At 43.7% G+C, this 16,021-nt stretch overlaps 1 protein-coding gene across 7 annotated transcripts in view; it reads left to right on the top strand.

Annotated features, from left to right (window-relative positions):
- The window catches only part of CCDC12 (coiled-coil domain containing 12), a 63,326-nt gene that overhangs the window by 20,670 nt on the left and 26,635 nt on the right, over positions 1-16,021 (top strand). For all 7 annotated transcript variants that reach the window (XM_075062150.1, XM_075062151.1, XM_075062152.1 and 4 more), the window contains one exon: positions 10,577-10,647. In XM_075062150.1, the coding sequence (XP_074918251.1) occupies positions 10,577-10,647 (71 nt within the window). The remainder of the gene's footprint in view (positions 1-10,576; positions 10,648-16,021) is intronic.

Raw genomic sequence — 16,021 nt, forward strand, 5'->3', positions numbered from 1 at the left:
TAGGGAGGTGGTGGCATCTCCTTCCTTAGAGGTTTTTAAGGTCAGGCTTGACAAAGGTCTGGCTGGGATGATTTAGTTGGGGATTGGTCCTGCTTTGAGCAGGGGGTTGGACTAGATGACCGCCTGAGGTCCCTTCCAACCCTGATATTCTATGATTCAGAAACAAACATTACTTTAGTTTGAAAGGACAGCAGCTGACACCTTCAGAAATGTGACAGACTCTTAAAATTCCTGTAAGAATCTGCTGGTGTTTCAACTTCTGACCTAAGCTGTTGTATAGGTAGGTCCCAGCTTGTACTGTGTGTCTGAAGTGACTTTCTGTTGGAGGGAGTCTGTGTAAAGAGCCATGGTGTGTCAAGAGTTTGCTGTCCGCAGGCAAAGATGGTGGTTATTGACGCTGTGCTGTGATTGCTTACCCTTCCCCTCTGTGCTGTTGTCTTTGTGCACAATAATTCTGTGGGGCTACAGGCATTTTCAGAGTCCTTTTCTGTTGCATTGATCCAATAATTTGTTTTCCTATGCAACAGAGTCATGAAGCTCCAGTCCTGTTGGGGTGGGAGGTGGGTGGAGAAACAAATACGATGTGTCTTCAAAGCTTAGCTTCCTAGGCATTACTCAATAGGCAGTCCTCTTGCTGCCCAGCTTGTGACATGCTCCAGTATGAAATGAACTAGGAGCACTATGACTCAGGTACACATTGGAAGACAGAGTTTATATTTTTTAGAAACACGTAACCCTCTCCTAGTGCACCTCCGTAACCCACTACTAACTGGTAACTTGACTTTGCTCAGGTAGCGTGTATTGCTAAACAGTTCAAGACCAACACTGAGAGCCCTACTTTATAATTTGTAGGGTGACTGGAAATGGAATTGAGGGAACTACAGGATTTCTCCTTGCAGTCTCAAAAGGAAGTATGATCCACATATTGATCTATTGATTAAGCAACCATGGTGCTATGAGAAGACAGACTGAACAAAGGGCCTTCTGTAAAAGACTCAGTGACAAAAGAACACTTAACTGTAAAGCCATGATTATTTCTTACCTAGTTTGGTTTCAGAGAAGCTGTGCTGCTCAGCATTTCCTGGCTTTGCAGGCTGACTTTGGGAACTGGGAACATTAGCACATGGTTTGAATGATCCTTTCTAATGAAACCTGAAATCTTGTTTAACAGCCATTGTTGCAAAGAAGGAACCAGAATTAATTTCTCTTGAGAGAGAGAGAGACCTAAATTTTAGGACATCGGTTTCAGATCTACTCTGTTTTTGTTCTGTCTGGTACAGCTGTATTAGCAGCAGATAATCAGAAGGAAGGGAGTGCAGTTTACAGGTATTTATGCTAGTGATGGGCAACTTGTAGCAGCTTATGTGCAGGTTCTGAGGCTTATCGCCTCTTCTGTAACCCATAACCCTATGGTAGCATTTTCTGAAATGTTTCCTGGTCCATGCGCAGAGTCAGGAAGACGGGCAAAACCGCAGGATCTCAATGTGTGGATGAGATGATGGTGTAGGGAGGAGTGTTTTACATTTATTAATAGCTGAGGAACCTTTTGGGAAAGGAGGAGCCTATACATTAAGGATGGGCTCCACATAAACCAAAATGGAGCCAGATTTCTGGAATTTAAAATTAAAAAGGTTGTAGAGGATTTTTTGAACTAAGCGCTGGGGGAAAGCTGACCAGTGTGGAGGAGCACACAGTTTTGTGAAAACATTGGGCTGAATTTAGTAAAAGGGAAACTCTCTATATCCTAGTAAAGATAGGAAAGAAGTTGGTAAAGTAGAGGTAGGAGGTAGTGAGGAGCACTCAAATGTAAAAGAATCTCACTGAAATATAACATATGAAGGCAAGCATCTGAATACTGAGAAACTGTACAAGTGCTTGCATACAAATGCTTGAAATCTAAGTACTAAGATGGGTGGACTAGAGTGCCTGACATTAAATGAGGATATTGATATAAGAGGCATCAGGGAAAGTTGGTGGAATGAGCATAATCCATGGGACATGGTGATACTAGGGTACAAAGTATATAGGAATGACAGAAGGTTGTGCTGGTGGAGGAATGGCCCTATATGTGAAAGAGAGCAGAAAGTCAAATAAAGTAAAAATCTTAAATGAATCAAACTACCATGGAATCTCTGTGGAGAGAAATCCCATGCTTGAATAAAAAGAGTTTAGCAATAGTAATATACTACCAACTACCTGACCAGAATGGTGACAGTGATTGTGAAATGCCCCAGGAGGTTAGAGAGGCTATAAAGGCAGAAAATGCATTAATAATGGGGGATTTCAACTTTCTTCATGTTGACTGGGTATGTGTCATCTCGGAAAGTGATGCAGTGATAGAATTTCTAGACACTATTGATGGCTGCTCCTTGGAGCAGCCAGTCCTGGAACTCACAATGAGAGAAGCAATTCTTGATTTAGTCCTAAGTCGAATGTAGGATCTGGTCCAAGAGGTGAATATAGCTGAACCGATTGGTTATAAGAGTCATAATGTAATTAAAATTAAGATCCTCTTAGAGGGGGAAATGCTAGAGACCCATCACAAGAGCATTTAACTTTAAAAGGGGAACTACATAAAAATGAGGAAACTAGTTAAATGGAAATTAAAAGGAACTGTCACCAGGGTAAAATGCCTGGAGACTACTGAAAAACACCGTAATAGAGATCAAACTAAATGTATACTTCTGCACCCTAGTAAGTATGAGGACCAAAAAAACAACCTCCCCCCCCCACTGGCTAAACAGCAGAGTAAAAGAGGCAGTTGAGAGGCAAAAAGGCATTTTTTTAAAAATTGAAGTCAAATTCTACTGAGGAAAATAGAAAGAAGCATAAACTCTGGTAAGTCAAGTGTAAAAGTATAATAAGGCAGGCCAAGAATGAATTTGAAGAGCAACTAGCTAAGGACACACAACTAACAGCAAAACATTATTTAAGTCCATCAGAAGCAGGAAGCCTGCCAAACATTCAGTGGGGCCGCTGGACAATGGAGGTGCTTAAGGAGCACTCAGGGAAGACAAGGCCGTTGTGGAAAAACTAAATGAATTCTTTGCATCGTTTTTCACCAGAGGACATGAGGGCGATCCTCACATCTGAGCCATTCTTTGTAGGTGACATGACTATCCCAGATTGAGTGTCAATAGAGGAGATTTTGGAACAACTGGGTACTAAGTCACCAGGACCAGTTGGTATTCACCTGCTAATTTTGAAGAAACTCGGATATGAAATGACAAAACTACTAACTATGGTATGCAGTCTATCACTTAAATCAGGCTTTGTGCCAGATGACTGGAGGGTAGCTAATGTAATGCCTATTTTAAAAAAAGTCTTCAGAGGTGATTCTGGGATTTACAGGCTGGTAAGCTTAACTTCAGTATTAGGCAGATTGGCTGAAAATATAGTAATGAACAAAATTATCAGATATGTAGATGAACATGGTATGTTCGGGAAGAGTCAACATGGCTTTTGTAAAGAGAAATCATGCCTCTCCAATCTATTAGGATTCTTTGAGGGAGTCAACAAGCATGTGGAAAAGGGTGATCAGGTTAATATATGTATTTGGACTTTCAGAAAGCTTTTGACAAGATCCCTTACCAAAAACTCTTAAGCAAACTAAACAGTCTTGGGCTAAGAGGGAAGGTGCTCTCATGCATCAGTGACTGGGTAAAAGATAGGATGCACAGGGTAGGAATAAATGGTTAGTTTTCACAATGGAAAGAGATAAATAGAAGAGTCCCCCAGGGATCTATTGGGACTTCAGCATATTCATACATGATCTGGAAAAGGGAGTAAACAGTAATGTGTTAAAACTTGCAGATGATACAAAGTTACTCCTCATAGTTAAGTCCAAAGCTGACTGTGAAGAGTTACAAAGGGATCTCACAAAACTGGGTGACAAAATGGTAGATGAAGTTCAGTATTGATAAATGCAAAGTAATGCACATTGGAAAAAATAATTCCATCTATATGTTCAAAATGATGGGTTTAAATGAGTTGTTATCACTCAAGAAAGAGATCTTAGAGTCGTGGATAATTCTCTGAAAACATCCCCTCAATGTGCAGCGGCTGTCAAAAATGGTTAACGGAATGTTAGGAACCATTAGGAAAGGGATATATAATAAAAACAGAATTATCATAATGCCACATGAATACTGCATGCATTTCTGGTCGGCCCATCTAAAACATATATGTTTGAATTGGAAAAGGCGCAAAGAAGGGCAACAGTAATGATTAGGCACATGGAAAAGGTTCCAAACAAGTTAAAATTAAGAAGACAGGCACTGTTGAGCTTAGAAAAGAGACAACTGAGCGGGAGAAGAATATGATAGAGATCTATAAAATCATGAGTGGTGTGGAGAAAGTGCATAAGGAAGTGTTATTTATCCTTTCACATAACATAAGAATCAGGGGTCACTCAATGAAATTAATAGGCAGTAGGTTTAAAACAAACAAAAGGAAGTATTTCTTCCCATAACACACATCAGCTTGTGGATCTTGTTGCCAGAGGATGTTGTGAAAGCCAAAAATGTAACTGGGTTCAAAAAAGAATTAGGTAAGTTCATGGAGGATAGGTACATCAATGACTATTAGCCAAGATAGTCAAATATGTAACCCCATGCTCTGGGTGTCACTAAAGCTGCAGCTGCCAGAAGCTGGGCCTGGATGATGGGATGGATCACTTGAAATTGCCCTGTTCTGTTCATTCCTTCTGAAGCGTCTGGAACTGGCCACTGTGAGAGGACAAGATACTGGTCTAGATGGACCATTGAACTGACCCAGTATGGCTGTTCTTATGCTCCCTACTTGCCACAATCCCCATTATCTCCTTTACTCTACTCACTCTCACCCAAAAAAGGAACAATGCTTCGTTTGCTCTCCCTCCTGTCAGGGAAGACATCAGGGAGAGAGATTCTATTGCACCCATTGTCGTACTGTCTCAGCACATTTTATCTACTCATTGACCATAGTAGAAGGAGGTATAGCTAGGTATTTGCAGTGGTAGCAATAGTGAAGATCAGATGCCAGTGGCCACAAATGTTCTGAGGCCGGGTCTACACCTAAAACTTAGGTCAATCTAACTGCATCGCTCAGGGCTGTGAAAAATTTCATGCCTTGCATGAGGTAGTTAGGTTGACCTAACCTGCACTGTAGACGCAGCTTAGCTGATGGATGAATTCTTCTGTCAGTTTAGCTACCGCCTCTGAAAGAGGTGGATTAATTACAATGACAGAAAAACCTGTCCGTCGATGTAAGGAACAATTGCACTACAGCAGCACAGCTGCAGTACTCTAGTTGTGCCACTGTAGGAGCTGTAGGGTAGATATGCCTTAAGAACTATCATGTAAAGCTGCTGTGAGTTGGGTCAGACATCACTATGTGTAATTTTCCAGATACAGAGAAGTTGTCCGGAAAACATTTGGGTGCAAATGGGCAACAATTTTCATAAGATACTTTGGAATTAAATCTCAAACAACCTGAAACAGCTGTAAGATGTCAATTTTGTGCTGGAACTACAGAGGTATTGCTCTCCTCTTCATCACAGGAAAGATTCTTGCCCGGATCCTACTAAACTGCCTCCCGCCCTTGCTGAGGAACTCCTCCATGAATAACAGCGAGACTTCAGGTCATCCCAAGGCACAACCAACATGATCTTCGTGGCATGACTGATTCAGGAAAAGTGCAGAGAGCAACACTCGGAACTGTCGTGCCATTCATTAACCTAACCAAGGCCTTTGACTCTGTTAACGGTGATGCCGTATGGAAGGTGCTGTGTAGATTTGGCTGTCCACAGAAATTCATTTCCATCATCAGACTACTCCATGATGGGATGACTGCCACCATTCTGTGCAACGGCTCAGAAACTGAACCATTCATCATTTGCACCGGTGTCAAGCAGGGCTGTGTCATTGCTCCAACACTCTTCTCCATTTTATTTGCCATGATCCTGATTCTCATTTGCGACCACCTTCCTGATGGAATTGGGAATCAGGATCATATGGATGGCCAACTCCTCAATCTTGAACGTCTCCAAACAAAATCTAAGATCACGAGAATTGGCATCACTGACCTTCAGTATGCAGATTCTTGTGTCATTCTTGCACACACACAGGCCGACCTGCAAAGCACCCTAAATCTTTTTGCAGATGCCTATCACAGCCTGGGTCACAGCCATTTTCCATACCTTGGCAGCCACCTTTCCTAACCAGCCAGCGTTGACACAGAAATTGAATACAGGTTCAGCTGTGCCAGCGCATCCTTTGGAAGACTACTCAAACAAGTATTCAATGATAGGGATCTACAAACAGATACTAAGATCTTGGTTTACAAGGCAGTTGTCATTCCCACCCTTCTCTATAGATGTGAGACCTGGGTAACCTACAGATGACATCTCAAACCGCTGCAGGGGTTCCAGGAATGCTGCCTCAGTAGGATTCTCAGGACCAGCTGGGAAGACTGACACAGTAACAGCAGCATTCTCTCTGCAGCCAACATCAGCAGTGTAGAAGCGCAGGTCATTAAATACCAACTCCGCTGGCCTGGCCACTGTGTACGTATGCCTGACATTCTCCTCAAGAAGCGGGTACTCTTCTTTCAGTTAAATCAGGGAAGGAGGGCTTGCGGAGGGCATCTGAAGCACTTCAAAGACATACTGAAAGTACATCTTAAAAAGGGAGACATCAGCTCAACACACTGGGAGGACTTGGTGTGAAATAGAACACAGTGGCATCACACCATACACCAAGCCACAGCCCACTTTGAGGAGAACAGACGTGCCCATGAGACAGAAGCGACAAAGGAGGAAAGAAAGGGCACAACAGTTCAGCCAACAAATACGTCTCCTCCAAGATTCTATTTCTGTGGGAAAATCTGCAGGGCACAAATTGGGTTCCTCTGACACTTAAATACTCACCAATGACGCCCCTTGGCAGATGTCATCCTCGCATCGAGGGATAGCAGAAGAAGATGTCAAACCTCTACTTCAGCAAATGAACAAAGTTTGCATGCTGAGGGAAATGCACAGTTTCTTGGTGAGGAAGAATATTTACTGTTAAATTGAATATTTTGCCAAAGATATCCTTCTTGTTTCAAAATCTTCTGGGGAAGCTCTAGCAAGAATACAAAGAATGTTAGAGTTCATATAGAATAAGAAAAGAGAGAGAGTGCAGATACTCTACAGTTCCATTAAACAGGATGAACTAGTTCTAAATGTTACATGATACTATCAAGCCAGCCAGCTCGAGCAAACACTGGGTCTTTATTGAACAGGAAAATTGTGGCAATCTAAATATTGCTAGGATAGCACGGATAAAAACAAACCAAATTCACCTATGTACATGTTTTCGTGCAATTTATATAAATCCTTTAGCAAAGGCTACTGTATGGTTTTGGGACAGAACCAGAGATAATACATTCATTTTCTTTGCTAATTACACCCAGTGCAAATAATCCAAATTTTAATCCAAATCATACAGCAGAGTTTTGAAGTTTTGGAGAGCCATGAAATACATGTTTGGCCAACTGTTCACCAAAGAAACTTTTCTAACTCATTTAGAAACCAAAACCTGCATTAACTGGCCCACTCTCCTGTAGTACCAGTACTTTCAAGTTAGGCATTATGTTTCCCAGTTTCCTAGAAAACTTTTCCATAGAAATCCAACTTTAGTAGAAGTGATGGCTTCTTGTTGATTAGAAAAAAAATATATAACAAATTAATGTCAATCTTTGCTGATGACTTTCCTAACAAAAAAAAGTCTACATATTAATAAAGAAAAAAAGAATTGGATAGACAAATTATGCCAGAGGAACTGGCTTTGATCTGGGAAAAAAGTCAGCAACCTCAGTCTGTACCTAAATAAAAGAAAATTCCTTAATATCTATTTCAATGGTACCTCACACCAGTCAGGTTTTAAAATAGATATAGAGAGTGAATGGGGATAAAAGTTGGTGAAATTGTGTTGAAAGAGGTATGGTACACCTGTCCAGTTATTAGAGAATTTTGGGATATGGTTCATAATGAAATATTATAAAGTTGGATAATTATTACTGTGACCAGAGTCCCAGGGGAGCCAACTGAGGTCACTCAATTAAGGTGAACTGCAAAGAATGGGGCAGACATCCCCAAAGCTGGTGGATATTCCAATACTTAGATTTACCAAGCCAGCACAAAACAGCTTCTGTAATACCTCACTGATTACCCAGAAGCCAACAACATAGTTCCTTAAAGTAACCCAGCCTTAGGCTTCCACCTAGACACCCAAGTCAAATATGATGAGGATTACTGAAAATCTTATTCATCATATAAGAAACTTCTACCAATCCCAAAAGATTGGACACATTGCCTCCCAGGTTAATGAAAATTCGAGATCTTACCCAAAGACACGCTTATAGCCAATTCTTCTTAACCAAACTAAAATTTATTAAAAAAGAAGAGAGAGAGTATTGGTTAAAAGATCAATATACATGCAGGCATGAGTTCAATTCTTGAGCCTGAATTCATAGCAGAGATGGTGAGCTTTGTAGTTGCAAAGAGTTCTTTCAGAAATAGTTCATAGGTTGTAGTCCAAATGTTTATATTCAGGGTGGTCCAGTCAGGTCTGGGATCTCAGCCTTATGACTTAAGCTTCCCCTGCATGAAGCATCAGGCAGGTCTGAGATAAATAGGATTGGGACCCAAGACATCTTTATATAGTTCGACGTCCTTAGGTGAACAATAGGCAATCAAAGATACTTTGAAGTGGACGTGTTTCCTAAGTATCACTGGTAATTAGCTACACGGATTTACATATGGCAATTTATCCATTAGACAGTCTATCAGAAACTTTAAAGTGACATATAGACAGTGACATTATTACACCCAAGATTCATCTAAATGTTAATATTCCCTTTTGATCTCTGAATTAATAGCTATAATGACAGACAGGAACTGTCTGTTTACATGGCTAATCATTAAACGAGATATAAGTAAACACAATTAGTATCACTTTTAATTTCTAACAATATAGGTTTGCATTTCAGAGTTCTAGCCTATATAACATGAAATGGCCCTTATTACCATTTATATACCTTTCTAACATGTCTCTAAAGTTTGCACCTCGGTCAATTATCCTGCAGGATGCTTAACCCTTTCTGGCCACGTGTCACACTTTGTATAAGATTCGTTGCAGTTATATAACAGTGGTAGCAGCAGTGATTTGCATGGTCATATTTTAATTAGATAACATCACTATTACCAAATGATTACCAAAAAACACCAGGAGGATTACCAAATGATCCTTTGATAATCCTGCTGGTGGAATTGGTCAGTTTCAAAGAATTAATTTCACATCTGCTAATAGTTCCAATAGTGCCTCATCGTGGGGGAGGAAGCCCCACATTAGAGGAATGGCTCCAAAAAATATGGGGCATTATCTTGGAAAGAATAATGCATCAATTCCATACTCAGCAAAACAGAGAGCCAATAAATACTTAGATGTTTGGTTACCATATATTGATTATTCAAAGTACATTCCATTGCATATAAATCCTAGCATACATATCTGATTTTTTTAATATTAAGGTTGATGAACTTGGCTGGTTTGATAAATATGAGTAGAGTCAGGAGTTGCACTCGCTACAATCACCAGCAAATACAGCGTGGCTAGTGGAAAGTGACTCACTCTAATATGGTAACACCCTACTAAATAGAGATTTGATTATTCTATTTCTGCGTAATATTTCTCTAAAAAAACATAAGCTCAGTGTTGTAATCATTAATTTATGTAGTAATGATTTGTAAACCTGTTAAAACTTTCTACGTAGTTATTTTATATGATAAAGAAGTCACCAGCTGCCTGGATCCCTGTCTAAAAGCAACGCGCTCCCATTGTTGCAGTCACTCTGTAGCTGACCCATTGCTAGCAAATGTGGGATATGTTTCAGAAAGCAGGCTAGTGTAAACGTAATCTAGTTGTCTGCTAGGGAATAATCCTGCACTCACAGGGAGATGGACGTAATAGGACTCTTCTTATCAACATGAGTTTCCCTTCAGATCCAGTCACTATCGCTTCAGTTATTGGCCAGAATAGAATTCAGCCTTCCCTCCTAGCCAGGGAACTCAGGATCCAAACTCAGCTCTCCTCCCCAACCTTGTGACATGTGAAGCTGTACACGGCTGTTACCAGTCTACTGCATTGTCCTTTGCCCTGCAATGCCCTACTCTCAACATTACTCTGTCGTTTAAAACAAGGTTGTAATTATACTGCAGACCGGGTCTCTTAGCTTAGAATTTACCATGTCCGCTTGTTTGCTCACCAAATTGGCTTAGACATCCAGAAATAAGGAGAATATTAGTTCTGAGTGTCATGGCTGCCTCTAAGGAGAAGATAATTTAATTTTCCTTGTCTTTGGTGCAAGCTAGACACAAAGCTGCAATTTTCAGTCTTTGCCTAAAAGCAAGTCAGATTTAAATTGTACAGAACACTGGTGTTCATATCGGTCCTGTGTCCTCTTTTCAATGTGGCTCTGGTGCTACTCCATTCTCTTGTTACTGGGCATAATTCTGGAAAGTAGAAGCTTGACAGAAACTTTTTTTGTTTTTCAGAATAAGGATACTGGTGAACCTGAGAATAAGCAGTTTAGAGAAGACGAGGAAGAGGATGGCACCAAACACAAGTAATTTGTTTATTTTTCAGACAGCTGTCTCTGACTGTGTGTTGTCTTAGTGCTGCTTTCCATGATTTGCTAATTAGGATCTTTCTGTGGCTTCCAGTACCCAGATATCTTAACTGTGAATTTACTCTCTCAGTGAAGATTATCTGATGTTGAGGGAATACAGTGAAAAACCACACACAGCACTAGCAAAAAGGAAATGATCAGTAAGAAGTTTTCCATTTCAGACATTTTAGGAAATGCAAACAGCCCTTCTGTTTGGGAATAATTCTTGGGGTATGTCCACACACCAAAGGAAAACCCATGGCTGGCCAGTGCAAGCTGGCTCCAGTGCGACTCTGTTTTATGGCCATATAGACTTCCAGGCTCCAGCAGGAGCTCTGGGACCCTCCCACTTCACAGGATCCTAGAGCCTGGGTACCAGCCTGAGCCCAGACATTTCCTCAGCAATGGAACAGCCCTGCAGCCCGAGCTTTGCAGGCCTGAGTTGGTTGGCACGGGCCAGCCATGGGGATTAAGTTGCTGTGTAGACATATCTTTAGGGCATACTATCCAGCCCGCAGGATTGCCCCCTATGGCGCCGCAGGCCCCTGCGCCACTCTCAGAAATGGCCGGCACCACGTCTCTGTGGCCTGGGGGTGGGGGAGGCACAGGGCTTTGTGTGTTGCCCTTGCCTCCAGGCACCGCCCTCCGCAGCTCCCGTTGGCTGGGAACAGGGAACTTCGGGGAAGGTACCTGGAGGCATGGCAAGAACAGCGCGTGGAGCCCTGTCCCGTCTACCCCACTCCCACCCACCTCCCCCTCGCCCCCAGGCTGTGGTTCCGGCCACTTCCCGGAGCAGCGTGGCCTGGGGCCCGGGCAGGCAGGGAGCCTGCCTTGGCCCTGGTGCACTCCGCTGCCACCCTGGAACTGTGTTAGGTAAGTGGCACTGGGCTGGAGCCCGAACCCCTCCTGCATCCTGCCCCCCAACTCCCTGTCCTAAGCCCCCTGGCTGTACCTCGCACCCCTCCTGCACCCCAGCCCCCTGCCGCACCCTGCACCCCTACTCCTGGCCCTGAGCCTCCTGCTACACCCCACACCCCTCCTGCATGCCATCCTCCTGCCTTGAGCTCCCTCACACAGTCTGCACCCCTCCTGCACCCCAACCCCCTTCCCTGAGCCCCTCCATACACCCTGCACCCCTCCTTTGCCCCAATCCCTTGCCCTGAGCCCATTCCTACACACCACACCCCCTCCCACAGCCCGCACCCCTCATGCACCCCAACTCCCTGCCCTGCATACAATTTCCCCACCCAGATGTGGCCCTCGGCCCAAAAAGTTTGCCCACCCCTGCCTTAGGGACTGACACGCAAGGGGAAGGCCATTCGAAACAGAGGATTATCAGAATCTGAACACAATTTAGCCTCTTCCATGGTTATATCTTTGTCTCCTCCTGCCATGCCTTAAGCATGGAATTATTTTTGGCACCCATGAGTGAAGGCCCAAAGGCCAAATGGGGCTCACATTAATGGTGGCCTGCTGCTGTGCTTTACTTGTAGCTGCAAGGTGTAAAGACAAAGTCGATCAATTACAGGCTTTTCTTGATGGCAAAATCTGCTGACTCTTTAGTTGGTTTTGCCACCAATAAGTATTTGCGGGTCCCAACAGAGGAGGCAGGGGCTTTGAATTTAGTGTGCGATCAAGGGAATTTCACGTTCTTCCTCACCATCTGGCAGTGTAGAAATCCCCCTGCTGGAGAGCTGCATTTGAACGGCTGCTTCTGGCACATGAACACTTGCGCAATGATGCTGACAGGAGCAGTGTGACATATTTTATGTCCTTGGTCTGTTTCAGTTCTGCTGCGGAAGTGTGTATGTGCAAGGACTGACCGGGTGTCATTCTGCACTGTTGCTGAGAGCGACTCTTGGGATGGAGTAGGGAGAAGAGGCAAACTTGTGTATCAGACTGTTCATGTACCTGAAAGGGTCGCAGGGCCTTGCAGAAGGCAAGTGAGCTGACAAGCCAAGAGGTGACTGTATAGAGCCTGGTGAATAATGAATGAGCTGCTATTACATTCCAGTTCTCTGCCACTTGATATACTGAGTGAGCAACAAGATGATGCATATTGTGACGCGGTGACGAGACGTGTCAGACCAGGGGGGAGGGATAGCTCAGTGGTTTAAGCACGGGCCTGCTAAACCCAGGGTTGTGAGTTCAATCCTTGAGGGGGCCATTTAGGGATTTGGGGATTGGTTCTGCTTGGAGCAGGGAGTTGGACTAGATGATCTCTTGAGGTCCCTTCCATCCCTAATAATCTATGAATGTGCATGGCATCTCTGCCATACAAGATGGCATTATTGTGCCATCAGGGCTGCATCCTTACATCCACACCCTGGTTTATAATGATATTCGCCATGTTCTCTCTGGAGAGCCCTAACAGTGAGGTAAAAACAGCCTCTATTCACTTTCAGCCCTATAGTTCCTCCCTTTTAAATGTTGATGTCTTGTCAAGCAGCACAATGAGGAGCTCGAACGGTGCCAGAAATCACATTGTTTCATACCAAATCTTCAGCCTGTGTCCTCTGGAGTTGGCAAACCACCTTCTCCTCCAGGGAGTACTGGAAACTCTCATAATCTCCTGACCTCTGGCGGGTGCCATAAAGGCCAAAGAGTCTTTCCACTTGTGTGCGGAGTCCTTCAAACTTCAGAGCAGCTGTACGAGAGAAGAAAGGTTTAAGCGTGACACCAGCTGCTGCCTGTCAGAAATCAGTTTTATGTCAATGGGCCTAACTCTGCCCACAGATGATGCTCAGGGCTACGTCAGTGGGGGTCGCATGCTTTTGAAGGCACAATTTGTTGTAAAAAGAGTCAAGTTTGCATTCTGTAGCAATTACTACCCAATAGATTGCAAGACCCTTGTGTATGTCTGTCGGACTACTTGCTGTGTTGTCAGGATCCAAATGTAACTTTGCAAGGCAAATTAGAACAGTCCCTTCTCTGTAGTGGATGTTTGAATCTCAAATTCAGTTTTAATTGTTCAGCTGATAGAGATATTAGCTCTGCAATTAAACTTTGATGTACTTAGGAGTTTCACTATTAGCTCACTCCTTTACCAGACAAATATTCTTTTAAAAACAGGAGTGGCCTACAACTCCAGGAAACTGGTACCTCGCTTTCATTCTAGATGTGCATTTTCCAGTAGTGTCTCTGAACTCCCCCAGCCCCTTGAAACAGGGACTAGTGTGTGTACTGCCATAGTACTTGTGAGTCTGGCTAGTCGCTAAAGGTTGATCCTGAACTTCAGAAACAGTAGGCTCTAGAAATCAAAGCTTATGGGACAGCTGCTAACTGTACCATAGTTAAGGTGCAGCAGCATTTCTATAGCACTGCAGAGGCTATGCAGCAGGCTAAGAAAAACCTTGTTGTCTGGAGTTGAAGACAACCAAAATCTTGATCCAGGCAAATGAATTTTAATTGTCCACTAAATAATCTTGTGACCTACACTTAACAGCCTGGATATATTGTCTAACCAGCGTGACTGACCTAAGTCTGAAAAAAGAGAACCGAGCCGCCAGCATTAGTTTCCTTGTGAAAACCATGAGAAGAAAATGATTTAGTTGTCTGCCTCCTCACCAGCTTTGCTAAGCTGCTTCTGGCTGTCTTTGGCCAGCTGTGCCTCCTGCTACACTTCAGCTTGGGAGAGAGGATTACATGCTGCCAGCAGTGTAGCTACCAGGTTGCTATGTGGCTGAATTAATAAATGCAAAGTAATGCCCATTGGACAGCATAATCTCAAAGATAGACACACAATGATAGGGCCTAGATTAGCTGTAAACACCCGAGAGAGATCTTGGAGTCATTGTGGATAATTCTCGGAAAACATTGCCTCAATGAGCAGTAGCAGTCCAGAAAAAGGTAACAGAGTGTTAAGAGCCATTGGGAAAGGGCTACATAGTAAAACACAAAATACCGTAATGCCACTGTGTAAATCCACGATATACCCACCCTTTGAATCCTGCAAGTCTTGGATGACGATCAGTGGCTGCAGAACTTTCGGATGAGGAGAACCATTTTATGGGACTGTGTGCTGAGCTTGCTCCCATCCTGCGACGCAAAGACGTGAGGCTTGAGAGCTGCCCTGCCAGTGGAGAAGCGCCTGGTGCTTGCAATCTGGAAGCTGGCAACTCCAGACAGCTACCGATCAGTCGCTAATCAGTTCGAAGTGGGCAAGGCTACTATTGGAATCATGTCGATGCAAGTTTGCAGGGCTGTTAATCGCATCCTGCTCAGAAGAACTGTGACTCTGGGCAACGTGTGTGACATTGTGGATGGCTTTGCACAAAGGGGTTTCCCTAACTGTGGAGGGGGCGATAGATGTCACGCATATTCCAATTCTGGCACCAGACCACCTAGCCTCTGAGTACATAAATTGGAAGGGGTATTTCTTGATGGTTCTCCAGGTGCTTGTGGATCAATGTGGGCATTTCACATACATTAATGCAGTCTGGTCTGGAAAGGTGCATGATGCACACATCTTTCAGAACACAGGCCTGTTCAGGAAACTGCAAGCAGGACTTTCTTCCCAGACAAGAAGGTTGCTGTCAGGGAAGTTGAAATGCCCATCGTGATCCTTGGAGACTCTGCCTACCCTTTAATTCCATGGAGGGAGCCTTGACAGCAGCAGGGAACGGTTCAGCAACAGGCTGAGTCGGTGCAGAATGGCTGTTGAGTGCTTGTGGCTGTTTAAAGGCCCACTGGCACTGTCTGTATGGGAAGCTGGACCTGACCGATGACAACATCCCCACGGTTATAGCCATGTGCTATACCCTATATAATATTTGTGAAGGGAAGGGCGAAAGCTTCACTCAGGCATGGACTGCTGAAGTTTAATGCCTGGAGGCTGAATCTGAACAGCCAGAGAACAGGGCTATTAGAGGGACCCAGTGCAGGGCCGTAGGGATTAGGGATGCCTTGAGGGAGCAGTTCGATGCGGAAAGCCACCGGTAATGTTTGGTGCTCTGCAGAGGAGTGAAGTGCAGTGGTTCCAGTGCTAGCAGGCATATTTGTTTGCTACATATGATGCACTGACGAACAGTGCCTGTTGCTTTCCTGGGCTACGGTATCTTTTACTTAGTGCCATAACAAATGTTTCAAAACCAAAAAAACCCCACCATTTATTGAAAAGAAACACAACTGCTGGAGAAACAAACATGGCATGACACATCTGTGCTGTGTGGGAGGGGGCGGGGTGGGGAATGGAACAATCTCAGATTTGCGTCTGTCCTGTATGATATTCACCCTTTCTGTTTGGAGTGCCGTGCAGTGAGTGCTGCACTTCAGTCTGGCTAAAATGCGTGGTGAATGGGGGTTGAGTGCAGTGGGTAAGGGTCGTAGTTTG

The sequence above is a fragment of the Chelonoidis abingdonii genome, chromosome 2 (genome assembly GCF_003597395.2).
Source record: "Chelonoidis abingdonii isolate Lonesome George chromosome 2, CheloAbing_2.0, whole genome shotgun sequence".
NCBI lineage: Eukaryota > Metazoa > Chordata > Testudines > Testudinidae > Chelonoidis > Chelonoidis abingdonii.